The sequence below is a fragment of the Schistocerca piceifrons genome, chromosome 5 (genome assembly GCF_021461385.2).
Source record: "Schistocerca piceifrons isolate TAMUIC-IGC-003096 chromosome 5, iqSchPice1.1, whole genome shotgun sequence".
Lineage (NCBI taxonomy): Eukaryota > Metazoa > Arthropoda > Insecta > Orthoptera > Acrididae > Schistocerca > Schistocerca piceifrons.
Genome location: NC_060142.1, coordinates 436053380 through 436069737, shown reverse-complemented (window position 1 = coordinate 436069737; position 16358 = coordinate 436053380). Strand labels below are relative to the sequence as shown.

The 16358-nt window shown below is 39.4% G+C and overlaps 1 protein-coding gene across 1 annotated transcript in view; it reads right to left on the bottom strand.

The window, feature by feature from the left end:
- Nucleotides 1-16358, bottom strand: part of LOC124798075 (nicalin) — a 123063-nt gene that overhangs the window by 25796 nt on the left and 80909 nt on the right. The window contains exons 8-10 of the mRNA XM_047261315.1: nucleotides 13343-13492; nucleotides 11990-12139; nucleotides 11790-11911 (exon numbers count right to left, since the gene is read on the bottom strand). Of these exons, the coding sequence (XP_047117271.1) occupies nucleotides 11790-11911; nucleotides 11990-12139; nucleotides 13343-13492 (422 nt within the window). The remainder of the gene's footprint in view (nucleotides 1-11789; nucleotides 11912-11989; nucleotides 12140-13342; nucleotides 13493-16358) is intronic.

Here is a 16358-nt window from a genome sequence, read left to right as displayed (position 1 = left end):
TTTGTGAGCTCCAGCCAAAGTGGTGCATCATAATTGGTTCAGAAGCAACACAATCAGTTTGTGTTTGTACAGCTCATCAAAACGTCAAGTTGATGCTAGCAGCGTTGCCAATTATGGATGACTACATAAGTTTGTTAGCCAAAACAGTTTGCAATATGGATTCAAAAGATTGCGTATTCCTACGATGTGACCAATGCCCTGGATCAGAAGTCTTGGAAAGATCTGTAGAAGCTGCATTTGAAGGGAACGACATTGATGAAGCAACTGAATACAAGAAATGCATACACACTGACTGAGATACCCTGGAGACAAAGCAGTCAATGGCTGAAGGATTTACCCAAAAAATTGTGACTCTCTCAAACCACCATTACATAGCAAAGCATCAAAGCAACCACCTAAAAAATAAAAAAAAAAAATCTAGAATGTGGAAAGCTGGTTGTTCTGGTGGATTTTGCAGAGAATTATTCATTTATTGTGAAGGATGCTGTACAAGGCTTCCTTTGGGAAAATAGTCAGTTCACATTACATCCTTTTGGTATTTATTACAAGGTTTTGACTGGGAAGATCGAGTCTCTTAGCATCATCACTGACTGCTTGCGACATGATACAGTTGCAGTTCCTGCTTTCTGCTCCAAGCTGAAAGATCACCTGCCCAATACAAAAATTTCAAGAACTTCATTAATCTATGTAAGCACTCGTATCAGTGCAGAATGGAACTTCTTCACCACAAGCCACGAAAAGTCTCCATGTGATGATAATGGGGGCACAACAAAGCAATTAGCAGCCAAACAAGTCTCCAAGGGCCAACTTCAGGTCAAATTCTAACACCAAGTGATCTATTCAGATTTTGTGATGAATAAGTTCATGGAATCAAATTCCTTTTTATCACAAAAGGAAGAAATTGATGCTGCAAGACCTTTGCAAGAAAGGAGATTTGAAAATGGTTGCACAGTTGCATAGGAAATGGTTGCACGGTTGCAGAGGAAACCGCTGCTTCAGACGAATCGATGACAAATGGTTACAAATTAGCAGAGTATCCAATGACACAGTGTCATTTATTGCAAGTGTTGGTCAATCAGCATATTTCTCGAGTGTTCCAATTGACAGCATCCAATCTGGGAAATACATAGCCTGCATTTTTGACAAATTGTGGATTGAAAACATCTGACAAACATCATTGGAAGATCAGGATGCACTTAGCTATCAGAGGTGCTAAAGGGCACCTCTGAGAATTTTAGAGCCATGAAAATAGTTTCATAAACTCCAGCAACAAATTTATGATGCTTGGTTCATTTTGTAAACTTACTGCTTTGTTTTTGTTCATAACAATGTTTTTTATTTACTGTTTTTTGTATGCCATTCATTAAAGCTATTCCGTCAAGCACCGATATGCGCAAAAGCTAAGGTATCTTTCAAGCTAGTTTAAAAACCTTATATGGCAAATTATCATTGTGTTTTTTAATGTCCCTTATAGAAAAAAACCCTCTCTTTCCAATGGTGTCAGTTCAAAGAAGATCCGAAATGGTAGCCATATTGAAAACTAGTCCTGAAAAATGCTGTAAATTTGCAATTTTAAATTTGACACTTGAGACAAGGGTCAATAAAATCAGAGTGATACATTCATTAACGCTAATTCTGGTACAGTATAGTGAGCACCTGGTTGTTGGCTAGCAGCTCAAATATAAAGGTCATAGCTGATTTTCCCTTATAGTAAAAGATGCTTAAAGTACGACTTAAATCTTTCACAATAAATTTTACAAGTCACTTTAAGACCAGGTAGCATAAGGGATAGTAATTTCTGAACATTTTGAGTGCTATAGCTGTATTCATCACCAAAAGTTGTACTAGTGTTCAAGGTGATAGATGTCACAACAGGTGCACAAAGCTATACCAAACTTTGCCAAATTATTCACCCCAATGCACTTTATGATTTGGTATGGGTCCACTAAGGTGGCCCTAGCTATGGAACCACCGAAAGGATTGAGCCAAAATTTTGCACAGTGACCTAAAACATACATTCACACACAAATTTTAACAGAATCCGAGATGGTCGAGTGAGGACCCCTAGGACACTTGATGGGGTATGACCCACTACACTTCTTGTAGATGGGTGTGACTTGTGCCTTTTCCCAAGAACGGGCACCGTTTTTTTTCGAGGGATCTACAAAAGATTGTAGTTAGAAGAGAGACTAATTCAGCCACAAATTCAGTTTAGAATCCGACACGGATTCCATCGAGCCCTGGAGCTTTGTTCAATTTTAATGATATCAGCTGTTTCTCAACACCACTGACACTAATACTTATTTCGTTCATCTTTCAGTGGTATGAGGGTTAAATTAGGCACTTTTCCTGCGGTTTTCTTCACAAAGGAGCATTTGAAAAATGGAATTATGCATTTCAGCTTTTGCTTTGCTACTCTCAATTTAAGAAACTGTCTCATTCAATGGGGACTGGACACTAACTTTGGTGCCACCAACAGCCTTTACATATGACCAAAGTTTCTTTGGGATGTGTGAAAGATCATTTAACAATTTTCTGCTACGGTAGTACTTGAAGACATCATGCATTGCCCTCTTCACAGCCAAACACGTTTCATTCAGCATTTCTCTATCTAAGCCTTACACTTTGACTTACACATATTATACAGTAATACACTACTGGCCATTAAAATTGCTACGTCAAGAAGAAATGCAGATGATAAACGGGTATTCATTAGACAAATATATTATACTAGAACTGACATGTGGTTACATTTTCACGCAATTTGGGTGCATAGATCCTGAGAAATCAGTACCCAGAACAACCACCTCTGGCTGTAATAACGGGCTTGATATGCCTGGGCATTGAGTCAAACAGGGCTTGGACGGCGTGTACAGGTACAGCTGCCCATGCAGCTTCAACATGATACCACAGTTCATCAAGAGTAGTGACCGGCGTGTTGTGACGAGCCAGTTGCTCGGCCACCATTGACCGGACTTTTTCAATTAGAGAATGTGCTGGCCAGGGCAGCAGCCGAACATTTTCTGTATCCAGAAAGGCCTGTACAGGACCTGCAACATGCGGTCGTGCATTATCCTGCTGAAATTTAGGGTTTCGCAGAGATCGAATGAAGGGTAGAGCCACGGGTCGTAACACATCTGAAATGTAACATCTGCTGTTCAAAGTGCCGTCAATGCGAACAAGAGGTGACCGAGACGTGTAACCAATGGCACCCCTTACCATCACGCCGGGTGATATGCCAGTACGGCGATGACAAATACACGCTTCCAATGTGCGTTCACCATGACGTCGAACACGGATGCGACCATCATGATGCTGTAAACAGAACCTGGAATCATCTGAAAAAATGACGTTTTGCCTTTCATGCACCCAGGTTCGTCGTTGAGTACACCATCGCAGGCGCTCCTGTCTGATGCAGTGTCGAGGGTAACCACAGCCATAGTCTCCGAGCTGCTAGTCCATGCTGCTGCAACCGTTGTCAAACTGTTCATGCAGACGGTGGTTGTCTTGCTAACACCCCCATCTGTTGACTCAGGGATCGAGACATTGCTGCATGACCCGTTACCGCCATGCGGATAACATGCCTGTCATCTCGACTACTATTGATACAAGGCCGTTGGGATCCAGCATGGTGTTCCGTATTTCTCTCCTGAACCCACCGATTCCATATTCTGCTAACAGTAATTGGATCTCGACCAACGCAAGCAGCAATGTCACGATAGGATAAACCGTAATGGCGATAGGCTACAATCCGACCTTTATCAAAGTCGGAAACGTGATGGTATGCATTTCTCCTCCTCACACGAGGCATCACAACAATGTTTCACCAGGCAACACCAGTCAACTGCTGTTTGTGTATGAGAAATCGTTTGGAAACTTTCCTCATGTCAGCACGTTGTAGGTGTCGCCACCGGTGCCAACCTTGTGTGAATGCTCTGAAAAGCTAATCATTTGCATATCACAGCATCATCTTCCTGTACGTTAAATTTCGCGTCTGTAGCACGTCATCCTTGTGGTGTAGCAATTTTAATTGCCAGTAGTGTATGTGTTTCCTTAAAAGTTTCTTTACAGTGACTTTGTACCATGGAGGCTCCCTCCCATTATGAACTACTCTACTGGGTACATATCTATCGAGTGCATGGTCAACTATTCTTTTAAACTTGAGCCATAGTTCCTCTACATGCTACTTCCTTGTGCTGAAAGTTTGAAGTTCCTCACTGAGATATAACACTACTGATTTTTTATCTTGTTTATTGAACATATTTATCTTTCTGTTTGTCCTAGTTGTCTTTTCCACTTTGGCAACCATTATTGTCACAACCATGTCATAGTCACTGATACCACTTTTGGTGTGGATATCCTCAAAGAGGCCAGATGTATTCATTGTCAATAGATCAAATATACTTTCATTATGAGTGGGGTTCTCAACTATCTGTTTTAGGTAGTTTTCAGAGAATGCATTTAGGAATGTTCCACAGGATGTCTTATCACGCACACTGCTAACAAAACAGTAATTTTCCCAATTAATCATCTGGCCATTACAGTCTTCCCAATGATTGCAGTACAATTGAGGAACTTACGTACAAATGAACAGAGTTTTATTGTAAAGTTTTGGATACACCAGGAGATGAGTCTCAGGGCAATAGAAGGATCCACTCATCTTATGCCCACCTCTGATATTGAGTCTTCCCCAAACAATCTCACATGCAGCTTCAATTTCTATCTCTGTGGATTTAAGTTGCTTGTCACTGTCATAAATACACCACCCCCATTTCATATTTGCCTATCCTTTCAATATACACTTAAATTTTACCCAAAAACCTCACTGCTATCAATTTCAGGTTTCGGCCAACTTTCTGTACCTAGTATTGAAAACTACATTTAAGCACCTGGCAGAAGGTTCATCAAACCACCAGTATTATGTGAACTTCATTACTTAATTGAGTGCTTCAAACTCTGGCACTTTGTTACGAATGCTTCGGCAGTTTACCATTAGGAGTTAAATACTCTTACTTGTGGGAGGCATTTCTTTCGATCTTACATTGATACTTCTGGGTTTCCTACAGCTATAATTATCTGATCAGATGGAGAGTCACCTAGTCTAAAAAGCCCCTTGTGTGCACCCCACATACAGTCAGCTACCTGAGTAGTGGCATTTGATGTACAGTGCACACCTGACACATTTAGGAGGACTCTACAGTTCTGAACCATATGGCGCAAGTCCAGGAAGTTGCAGTCAGCTTGTCACAGAACCTTCAACGTCTCTGGTTCAGTCCTTCCACTTGCCTCAGAACCAAAGGGCCATGATCAGTTCTGGGGACAATGCTGTAAATTGAGAGCTTCACTGAAACTCCACGCACAAGGCTGGTCTTCTCAACCTTCTCTACCAGTCGCTGGAATGACTCAAGAATGACCTCTGAGGCCAGACGACAGGCATCATTTGTTCTAATGTGTGCCACAATCTGCAATTCGCTACATGCTGTTCCCTCAATGGCTGCTGGAATAGGCCCCCAGGCATATACTCCAAGTGCACCTGGTTTCCTCTCCTGTCCCTTGGAGCCATTTCCCTACGTCGTGCCATCAGTAGCAATACTATGAACTAACAGACCCCTACCCTTTTGCATTTGCATGTTCTTGCCACCACAAAAAACTGGTTTCCCCAAAACAAGTGAAGTGAGTCCCACTGGCTCAGTTTCAGTTAGAGACAGTACCTCAGACTTGTTTGTTAGGGGGATTAGTAGAACACCCTGAGTTCTCCCTGGCCCTCACCCACCCTATACAGGACACCTACATCTACCCTTGACACACAATCAAGTGGATGGGTAATGACAGATTCTGTACTTTCTGCAGAGGAGACAGAATTCACATGAAAGGATAGTACTTGAGAGCTCTTGAAACACACTGATATGCAGCAGCTGCCAATCATTTAACAATGGTTAAAGCGATTTCCAGGTGCTTGCAAACAACAATCAATTCATCCCTGTCCGAATACAACATTCACAGTGGGGCAGCATTTTGGCTAGTGCAATGTTCAAGGCAGTGAACAAATAACTTTAAATTAAGCCTGCTGATTATCTTTTGATCTGTTGAGATAAAAAGTTGCTAATCATCTAGAACAACTGAAGCAAATACACTGAATAAGATTTCTATTACGGCAACACAAAAACCTGTGGCAGAAATTACTAGTTTCCTAAAATGTTTTGAGGTTATTTATCATTGTTAGCAAACTCGAAAACAGAGTTAATTTATGAAAAATGCAGATAATACATACAGCTGCTCCTCTTTAAGGGAAAGCCATAAATAACACAATATGTTAATTAGAATGTCTGCTACAGTAACTAAATCGCACATGCTGATTTGCTACAGATTGCTCGTAGTTTATGCAAAGCACAATGGTGGCTTCCGAAAATTCTCGAGATTTGTGTTGATATACAATGAAATTCAGGGGTGATGTATTATTTGGCAGAACTGTGAACCAAAAATGCTGATTTGCTATGAAATAAATTATGTATCTAAAACACTCTTACCGGTAACTTATGAAAATATAGTTTTGTAAGTTTCCGAAAATTCTCAACATTAACCTACTTTTCACATAATTGTACAATGAAATTAGATAATGATCGTTTTGAATGAGGATAGGCCTGTTCTAAAAAAAAATTTAGAATTGCACAATTACGTTTAAGCCTATAATTGGTGATAACAGTACAAGTTTATCGCGGGACTTTCAAATGCTGGAAATTTCAAAATATATTACAACACAAACGGGTACTGAGACTATCAATGAAAGATTATACAGAAGTGAAACGAACAGTAAAACATGTTAATCTAAACTTCAAATCAGCACACACAAATCTTTTACATGCAATCCCACACAAAGGAAAATTCTGAAGTCTACTTTCACATATAAACAAACATGCATATTGCACAGATTTTTCACTTAGCTGATTCTGTGCACACTTCTACATGGCGTCCCGAAGAACACTGCAGTGTCAGTTTATCTCGGTCAAAACAACTAAAATGTGTCGCACCAACAAAGCACGTGTTCTGCCTGTTGCAACTAACAATACAATGCATCAAACTGCCTATAACCTTTCTATACGGAATATTTCCCATGGATTTTCTCTCTTCCCTGGCTTGAGACTCACGTTTCGTAAGTACTTCATTGTGACAACGGATTGCTATCCTTCATGTTGTATTTGTGTAACATTCATTTCATATAATGTTATTAATCCATTCATAATAGCCCCTTTTTATGATCTCTTGGGGTTCTGATGCCCAAGCAATTTGGCCCTTCTCCTAGCTTTTCATTTTAAACTGCTCCGAGTTCCTTGTTGAAGTTTTCCTTCTCTTGTGGGCTATTACTGAAATTTAACAAGTCATCAGGATAAATTGCAACAATGTTATTTCCATTATTCTTCATTAAACTGTACTTATTGTAAAATTCAAGTTTAAGAATGCTTCACTTAGCTTAACATTACATTTGTGATTAACTTGTTTTAAACCCATCGAAAGCTTCCTTGAACCTCATAATACATTTCTATTGAACAATACTAGCATTAAAATCCACCTCTGGGATTTTGACATTAATCTCCTCTTCCGAATCACCTTGTAGCAATGTTGTAACATCTTGGTGAGCTATATCTAGGTAATATTTAGCACCTAAACCAAACAGGTACCTTAATGGATTATAACAGATCACTACGGCATACATCTCTTCATAGTTTAAAACTTTTGTTTGCACGTGTCCTTTAACTACAAGCCATGATTTGCATCTAAGAATGTGCCCTTGGAAATTATTTTTAGTGCTTAAAATCCATTTGACATATATTGATTTTATATCGGAGGGTGCAATTGTCCTTTTCCATGTTTCATTTCAGCTTGTGATTGCAATTCTTCTTTAATTGTGTGAAAACAATAGTGTGATTCTTTACTTTGTACAGCTTCTTCTAATGATTTTGGATCTGCATTCTCTGTACATGTAGATTAATAGGTCATGTAATCATCCATCCTGATTTGCTCTGGAATTCTTTACAATTTTCTGAGCCTTTGACTTTGTTGTAAGGGCAGAATTTTTATTTGCATCTGGTGAATTTGAATTTCCTGAGCTGCTTTGTTTGGGTGAAACAAATCTTGAGTCTTCATTCTCATCAGTAATAGGCTCAGGTTCAACTCTTTTTGATTCATCTTGCTTAATTTTCAGGATAATTTCTGGCTTCTGAGACTTTTTAGGCACTTTTATATCACCATCCTTCTGACTAGTCGCTTCTTTAAATATCACACTTCTTGCCTTTATTAATTTACATTGGCTGGGTTTAAATAGCTGATATGCCTCACTCTGTTCACAATATTCTACCTATATGCATTCAAATATTGTTCTTATAACATTTATGCCTGCTTGCTTTAGGTAGGTGGATGAAGGTCTTGCAGCAAAATATTCTTAAATGCCCAAGGTCCCGTTTTCTTCCTGTAAAAGCAGATTCTTGTGTCATGCATTTTGAAGATTTTGTAGATCTATTAAAAGGTAAGCAGCTGTGGAGACTGTTCCCCCCCCAATATGCTTTTGTTGAGCCTGCATCAAATAAAAAGCATTTGCCTTTCCTTAATATTGATGTATTACACCTTTCTGCTACTCTGTTTTGTTGAAGAACATAGGGTATTATTGTTTAATGAATTATTCCTTTGTTCTTGAAGACAAGTGCTATTTTCTGTCTCTCACATTCCTTCTCAATGTCTGTGCACAAGACACTAATTTTACAACCAGTTGCTTATTTCTACTAGCTTGCTGAAATTTGTAATAGATCCCAGTACAGTGCTTTTGTCACTTCATGTATACAAAAATATTATCCAAGAATAATCCTCTATCATAGTCAGGAAATATTTGGCACCACAAATTCATCTTGTTTCCATTTGTCCACACAAGACAGAATATACACAGTGGGCACATAACCACTCAGAAAACTGAAGGCACTGAGGAGCATTTGCTGGTTGTAATGCATGAAAAACACACACATGTGCATGTCCAGGTGGAGTATTCGTCCACATGATCAACGTGACATGCCAGGCTCTTGCGACAGTCAGCGTGTTTATTTGGTAGGACTCTGAAGCACTTTCTGGTGAACTGCAGCCACATTTTATGGTGTGCGGACACATTTCAGATTGTTTTTTCACTTGTTGAAACAGATCCTGTCTGATCCCATTTTTGGACTAAGAAATGCATGGCACTCTTTTCTGGCACTTTGAGATCACAAAACTTCTCAGCAAACAACTGACCACATCATGAATTTGTTGTCACATAACTTTTCACAATGAACACCCACTGCTACACTGAGAATATCACAGTCTCCTTTGCACTGGTCCACTCACACTGACACAGCCCAAATTACACACTGAAATGGTGTGGACCACATGGCAGATGCAGACGTGGTGGTGTTATATGCATACATTCACTTCCAATCATATCCACTAGTCGAGGCCATTTGCTCCACCCTGTACTAATTACAGGAAATTGACTTAGGATGTTGGAGAGGTAATCTTCTCTGTTTATCTTTTGTCAAGTAACGTATGGAGAACCAATAGTTCCTGTATAATTAAATCCACAAGCCATATCTTCCTGCAAAACTTCCTTTACGTCAGGGCTTACATGTCCTACATCTTGTGCTGCAAGTTCACATCATTTAATAGTGACACATACTTGGCTTTAACTGAACAATTATCTGACTGGTCCAATTTGTACACACCATTATCATGTGTAGGTACTGGAAACCAATTCTTTCGCTTATCTTTATTAAACATGATGGAATGTCCCTTTGTAGAATCTTTCTTACAGAAAGTAAATTTGTGCTTAACTGTAGCATGTACAGAATCTCTGTTACTTTACATTTAGTCTATTTTCTAGCAACTTGTGCATCAATGTGTGTGTCACCAGATAAATTCTCACCAATATTGCCATTATCACTTGTGGAGTTAACATTGATCTATATGAATTCATTACCCATGGGAGTTTAAACATTTCCTGAAGCACCAATGCAAATATACCAGTCATTATTTTATACCTTCACCTGATGTAGTGAAGACAGTAATTTTTAAGTTCCTTCAGATGACTTGCTTCTTCCCTTGGTTTTGCTGCGACAGTTTCTTGCAACATGACTAGACTTACCATAGTTACAGCATCTTGGTCCTTTGGATAGATTGTGTGAAAAGTTTGTTATTTTTCTTGTTCACATGAAAATCTGTGCCACTAATCATTGAGTGGCAATGGTTTTCATACTTCACTTCATTTCCTGCAACAACTTAGTTTTAATAGTCTCCAATAATTAGCTATTGGAATTCTCCAGGCTCTCAGTCACTACTTTGTAGTCATCTCATATACTGCGAACAAAATGCACCCTACCCACTCTCTTTCACTTCAAAATTCAAAGAGTTTAACTTATTAGAAGTATGAATTTTAGATACATATTATGCTACTGATGTGCGTACAGTTCTCTAGTCAAGTTGTGAGGAGTGTAGCCAGCAAACCAATCCTTCTGTAAAGTCGTGAGTTCTCATATACCTGTTTTACATTGTCCCATCCTTCTTTTGTGGTTTTCATGTTCTGCAGGCACACACAAATCGCTGGATCAATTGGCAATATTATTTTTGCTCTAGCATCATACACTTTCGACTCCTCATCCTTTACTTCACCCGAGATGCATTCCTGTATGTTTCATGTTGAAAATATGTTTTCAGTGCGAACTGAATCTTATTTTAGTTCTCTCTTCCTTTCAGTTTTTCTACAAGTGAAAATGAATTTAATGCCATAAAAACAGATTGTGGACTTGAGTTTTCTTTTTTGTTTTGTGATTTTTAAATAACTGTGCTTACTGGGTCTGCTGGGCTCATAACCTGATGTTTTTTGCTTTAATATTCAGTAAAGTGATTAAGTAAAGCAATCACAGATTGGTTAACACAAACAAACATTTAACTGTACTAATACCCACACATAATATACAGAACACACATATAAACAACTATAAAGAACATGCACAGAAACTAATAGCAAGAACATGTACATCAGCAGAGGCATAGATTCTCAGAAATTACCAAGAGCACTTGGAAGTGATACATTTCTAGCACCAACTGTCATGATGCCAGATATCGATTAGTTATTTATTTCATTTACAGGGTAATAATGAACCTTGTCAGCAGTTCTCTATAGATGAGTGAACTGAAGCTGGTACAGTGTATTTGCGCTACTCTTCCATGGTGGGACTTAATTCTGAGATTGTGTACTATGGAAAAAAAGGATTGCTCCCAGCTCCATACACAACATGCAAGATTTACGAAGAAGAAGATCTGGGTGATGAGTAAGGTAAGTTAAATTACTGTCATCTTTTGTCATTGGTGTCAATGGTATAAACCAAATCAATATCTCGTGCCGCGACAGCTGTGCGCTCAATATATTTTGCTTGCAAGTGATCTTTGAAATTGCCAGATTCTCATGCATTGTTGTCCAAGCTGCTGGAGATGGTGGTCAAGTGTGCGTGGGTCATGTGTGCGCCTGCGCGTTTTTCTTTTTTGAAGAAGGTTTGGGCCGTAAGCTAATGTGCGAGTCTTTTTGTTGTGTTACTCTTCTTTACAATGAGTAGCAATCCTTTTCCTAATAATGTCAAAGAACATTTGAAACATTATTAAATGTTTATTTGAATATAACCACAGATTCATGCACTGATAAATGTAGGGGGTATTTTTTAATTAAAAAAATAAAAATAAAATAAAAAAAGTAGAAACTTGCATTTATAATGTTAACACACCTGGACATGGTGTCCTTGAGAGTTGAGACCAGTGTATTCTGTTTGTCAGCTAAAAGCTGAGCTGAACGTGGTTGAGAACTCAGAAAATCCAGCCATGAGCTGATGGACTCCACCTGCACACCCTACCCAAGAAATATTCATGATTAACAATACAGCCATAGGTGTACAAATACAGCCAACATCAGTATTTATGAACTTACGAGATTCTCCGAGAATACTTCTCCTGATGATAAATTATAAATATGCCTGGCAAGGGCTTCAGCAACAACTTGAATATTTTGCACTAGATGAGTCACATCTGTTGAATCTCTGGTGTCCAATATTGTGTGCCTTCTTGCTTCTTTATGACTCTAATAAAAAAATACAAAGTTCAGTAAGTTTTCACGTTGATTTGACACACACACACACACACACACACACACACACACTCAGAGGCAACATAAAACTTATTTCTTCAAAGTATCCAAACTTTATTTAGGGAAAGTATAATGCAGCCTTTGTGCAAGATTGTGTTTGCACATTAGAAATTCCAGACTCTAATATTTTGATGCTTACATAATTTTCACATGATCTTCCACCAAGTGTGATAACACTCATGCTTATCATGATATACTGAGCATATATAATATTTACGAGTGCTGAGAAAACTTTGTCTTAAGCTGTGCTTTTTAGACACTTTTGGCAAAGTATCCTCCTTCAGAAACAACTGTTACTAATTTCACTGTATTAGTTTGTGAAAAAAGAGGGATACTTTTGATACTTTTTGAGCATTTGCAAACATATATTTCTAAGAAGTTTTGTAAGTTTCAAATGTTATGCTTAACTTATTTCAGACTAAATGGAATTTTATCAAACAATGGAAAAAAAGCTGTCAGGCAAAAATCAAACAATGTTAAATGGCATTTTATTTATAGTTACTGTTCAAAGAATCTTTCACACTAAATTTCAGTTACATTGTTACCATGACCTTCAACCTAAAGGCTGGTTTGATGCAGCATTCCATGTTACTCTATGCTATGCAAGCCTGTTAATCCCCATATAATTACTATATCCCACATCCATTTAAATCTCCTTACTGTATTCACCTCTTGGTTCCAATCAAGTTGTGCCACAAATTTCTTTTCTTTCCAATTCTATTCAGTACCATCTCATTAATTACATGATCAATCCATCTAATCTGCAGCATTCCTTTGTGGCACCAAATCTCAAAATCCTACTCTTCTTGTCTGAACTACCTGTCATCCACATTTCATATCTGTACAAGGCTACAATTCAGACAAATACCTTCACAAAAGTTTCCAAACACTTAAATTTATGTTTGATGTTAACAAATGTTCTTTTCTTTATACATTCTTTGACAAAATGTGTTCTTTAGAAATATTAGTAGCGCATGGGTGCAAAAGATCTGTAGTACATAAGCATTTCACCAAAATATAAATTATAGCAAGTCTCAGTGGTTTTTTGTCATTTCACAGACAACATGAAGACAAAAATATTTCAAAAACTACTCACAATGAAACAATTGACTACAGTATTTGTGATTAAACACTTACTCTGAGAGACGATAAGGTAAAAGCTGGAAGCCTTCTAATGCTGTACCGTTCATGTTCCCAAGCTAGGAGTTCATCAGCAAGATTGATCTTCTTGTGGATGCCTTCAACGGACATATCTGGATACAGCATTTGTGAAACAGATTTTAGTTCCTGAAATATATGGAAGTTATTCAGTATCAGTTGCATGAAACATTAATGATTACAATACAACATGTAGTGTTAACTGTATTAATAGGGACACTCCTTGAGAGAGAGAGAGAGAGAGAGAGGGGGGAGGGGGGGGGGGGACATAGTTGCTGGTCAGTAATAACATCCAGGGGAAAATTTTTTTAGTACAACCAAAAGAGACATAAAAATAGAGGAAAATATTCCAACTCTTAGAATTATTAGTTCCTTCCCCACGGAGGAGAGAGAGGTAGGTTGGTGGAGGTGAAAAGGAAGAGCAGGTCACTCAGACTGTGAGAGAGACCTACCTATTGTGAGAAAAGGAGAGGCAGGTGAATGGGGAGGCATCAGAAAGAGGTGGTCAAAGATAGTGTTAAAAGTTAAACAAATGGACAAGAGCTCCTATGTTTATTCCGTTTTTGTGACATGCCTGGATTGCCTTAGACATTTTTTAAAATGTTTGTTCTGTTAATGGAGTACACTCCCCCCCCCCCTCCTCTCAGTAAATATTAATGTGTGTGGTATGACTGTCGTGTCTTACTAAAACAATGATTATAGGTGGTGGTGGTGGTGGTGGTGGTGGTGGTTAGTGTTTAACATCCCGTCGACAACGAGGTCATTAGAGATGGAGCGCAAGCTCGGGTTAGGGAAGGATTGGGAAGGAAATCGGCCGTGCCCTTTCAAAGGAACCATCCCGGCATTTGCCTGAAACAATTTAGGGAAATCACGGAAAACCTAAATCAGGATGGCCGGAGACGGGATTGAACCGTCGTCCTCCCGAATGCTATGGTTATAGGTCCATGTGAGTTAATGAAGAACATATAAAACAATGTTGATCTAAAACTCTTACACTAAATAAAAACAAACATTTGCCGATACTGACTGAGTATTTTCATGCGACACATTTGGTAAACATTAACTGGTGCCGAGCTGTGTTTGTGGATGGCAGGGAAAAGAAAAAAGTGTTCCAGTAACAATAGTAAGCCTCTCCTTGAGACACCACCTTGGTGAAGCACTTACCAAGTGGGCGGAGAGGCTCACATGTATCTGAGGCTAATGACAGGTGTAGCACAGCTACTGGCCGAGTCTCCCATGCCGGACAGGATTCAGCTGATGAACCAGATGAAGAGTGTCCCACAATGCCCCATCTCTCTTTTATCTACTCCAGTAGTACTTCCCAAATTCTCTTGATATTTAACCCAAAGCAAGATGCGATCCACGCCAAGGGGTCCATCGCACATGGAAAGATGTGCCATTAACGGAGCCTCAGGGATACAGTGAGACCCCGCTGAGCATTGTGGCAGCAACAACAGCCAAGCTAAACACCATTCTGAAAGAGGCTTCTTCGGCATTCTTCCAACAATGGCAGCACCGCTGGGAGAAGTGTGAGGAGAACCAAGGGCACTACTTTGATGCTGGTCAGGTGTCGAATGCTTCAGGTACACCAGCACCCCCCCCCCCCCCTCCCCCCCTTTTTTCCTGACTACAGGTCAGATAATTTTCTAAAAGGCATCAACATAAAGTTTGAGTTTGAAATGGTTGTCAAACAGACCATGGTCTATAGGAATCCTAGAGAAACAGACTGGAACTCATATAGGAAAGATCTAAATTCACACTTATCTGAAACTAGAGCTTCCGATAAAAAACACAATAGATTTCAAGGAAATGGCAGACACAGTGACATCTGCCATTGTTACCTCATACTTATAATACTGCCCAAATACCAAGAAAAGCACAAACAGGAGTGTACATTGGTGGAACAACAATCTGGAACTGCAAAGGAAGCAGGTAAAAAGACTGTTCAAGCTCGCAAGCAAGAAAAGACAATGGGCAGACTACCGAGAAACCTTTCAATACAATCTTGTGATTAAGCAAGTGAAACTATAGCCTGGAAGATATTTTGTGAGGAAGTAGGTGCAGCTACTTGCACTGGACCTCGTGAAATCCTCACTAGAGTACCAGATAATCTAAGAGATGCTCCATGGATGGAGGATGGTGGATATACAAAGACAATGATACTGGATGTGCTCCTAAGAACTCACTTCCCTCAATGCACTGAGGACTGGGAATCTGCCGGAGAATTTGTTACTTTCAAAAACATTCAGTGGGAGGAAAAGTCACAAGGCCCAGACTGAACCTTTCCAGCTCTGGGGGATTAATTACAATCCTGTGTAAACTGATTAGGCTCAGCTTAGCAGCAGGAATCATGTCTAGCTCTTGGAGGACAGTGACGGTTGTTTTTATTCCAAATCTAGGGAGAACTGATCATACCGAGGCTAAGGTTACGAGATCGATCAGTATGTCCTTTTCTATGAAGACGTTACAAATCAACCAGGTAAATCATGTAAAAAGCACTGCACCAACTTCTTGGGAAGGTGGAAAAGCTCTAGCCTCACAGGAAGTTACTCCCTGCATCTTCTGGGATATCAAAAGGGCTTTGAATTCCTGGTCAGGGCTGTAGAAGACCATGGCATAGAGACCAACACGTGTAGGAGAGTACTACCATGTTCAGTAGAAGAAAAGTATACACCACCAAGATGAATGAGAAAATGGTGATTGAAACAACTAGGGGTTGTCTGTCCACAAAGGGGTGGGTGGGATTTTGGGAGTGGCAGTGGGGTGTGGGGGGGGGGGGGGGGTTTGTCCCCTATTACTGTGGAACCTGGTGGTGAATGAACTTATTGAAGAATCAAATACTAAAGGCTACATTCACCAAGGATGGCCAGATGATTTATTCGTAGTAATACTGGGTGTTTCAAAAAGAATGATCAGATTTCAAAATTCAAATTATTTAGGAGTAAGGAAGACGATTCACCGAAACTCAGAAGCACTGTGTTGTCGATAGGTACAC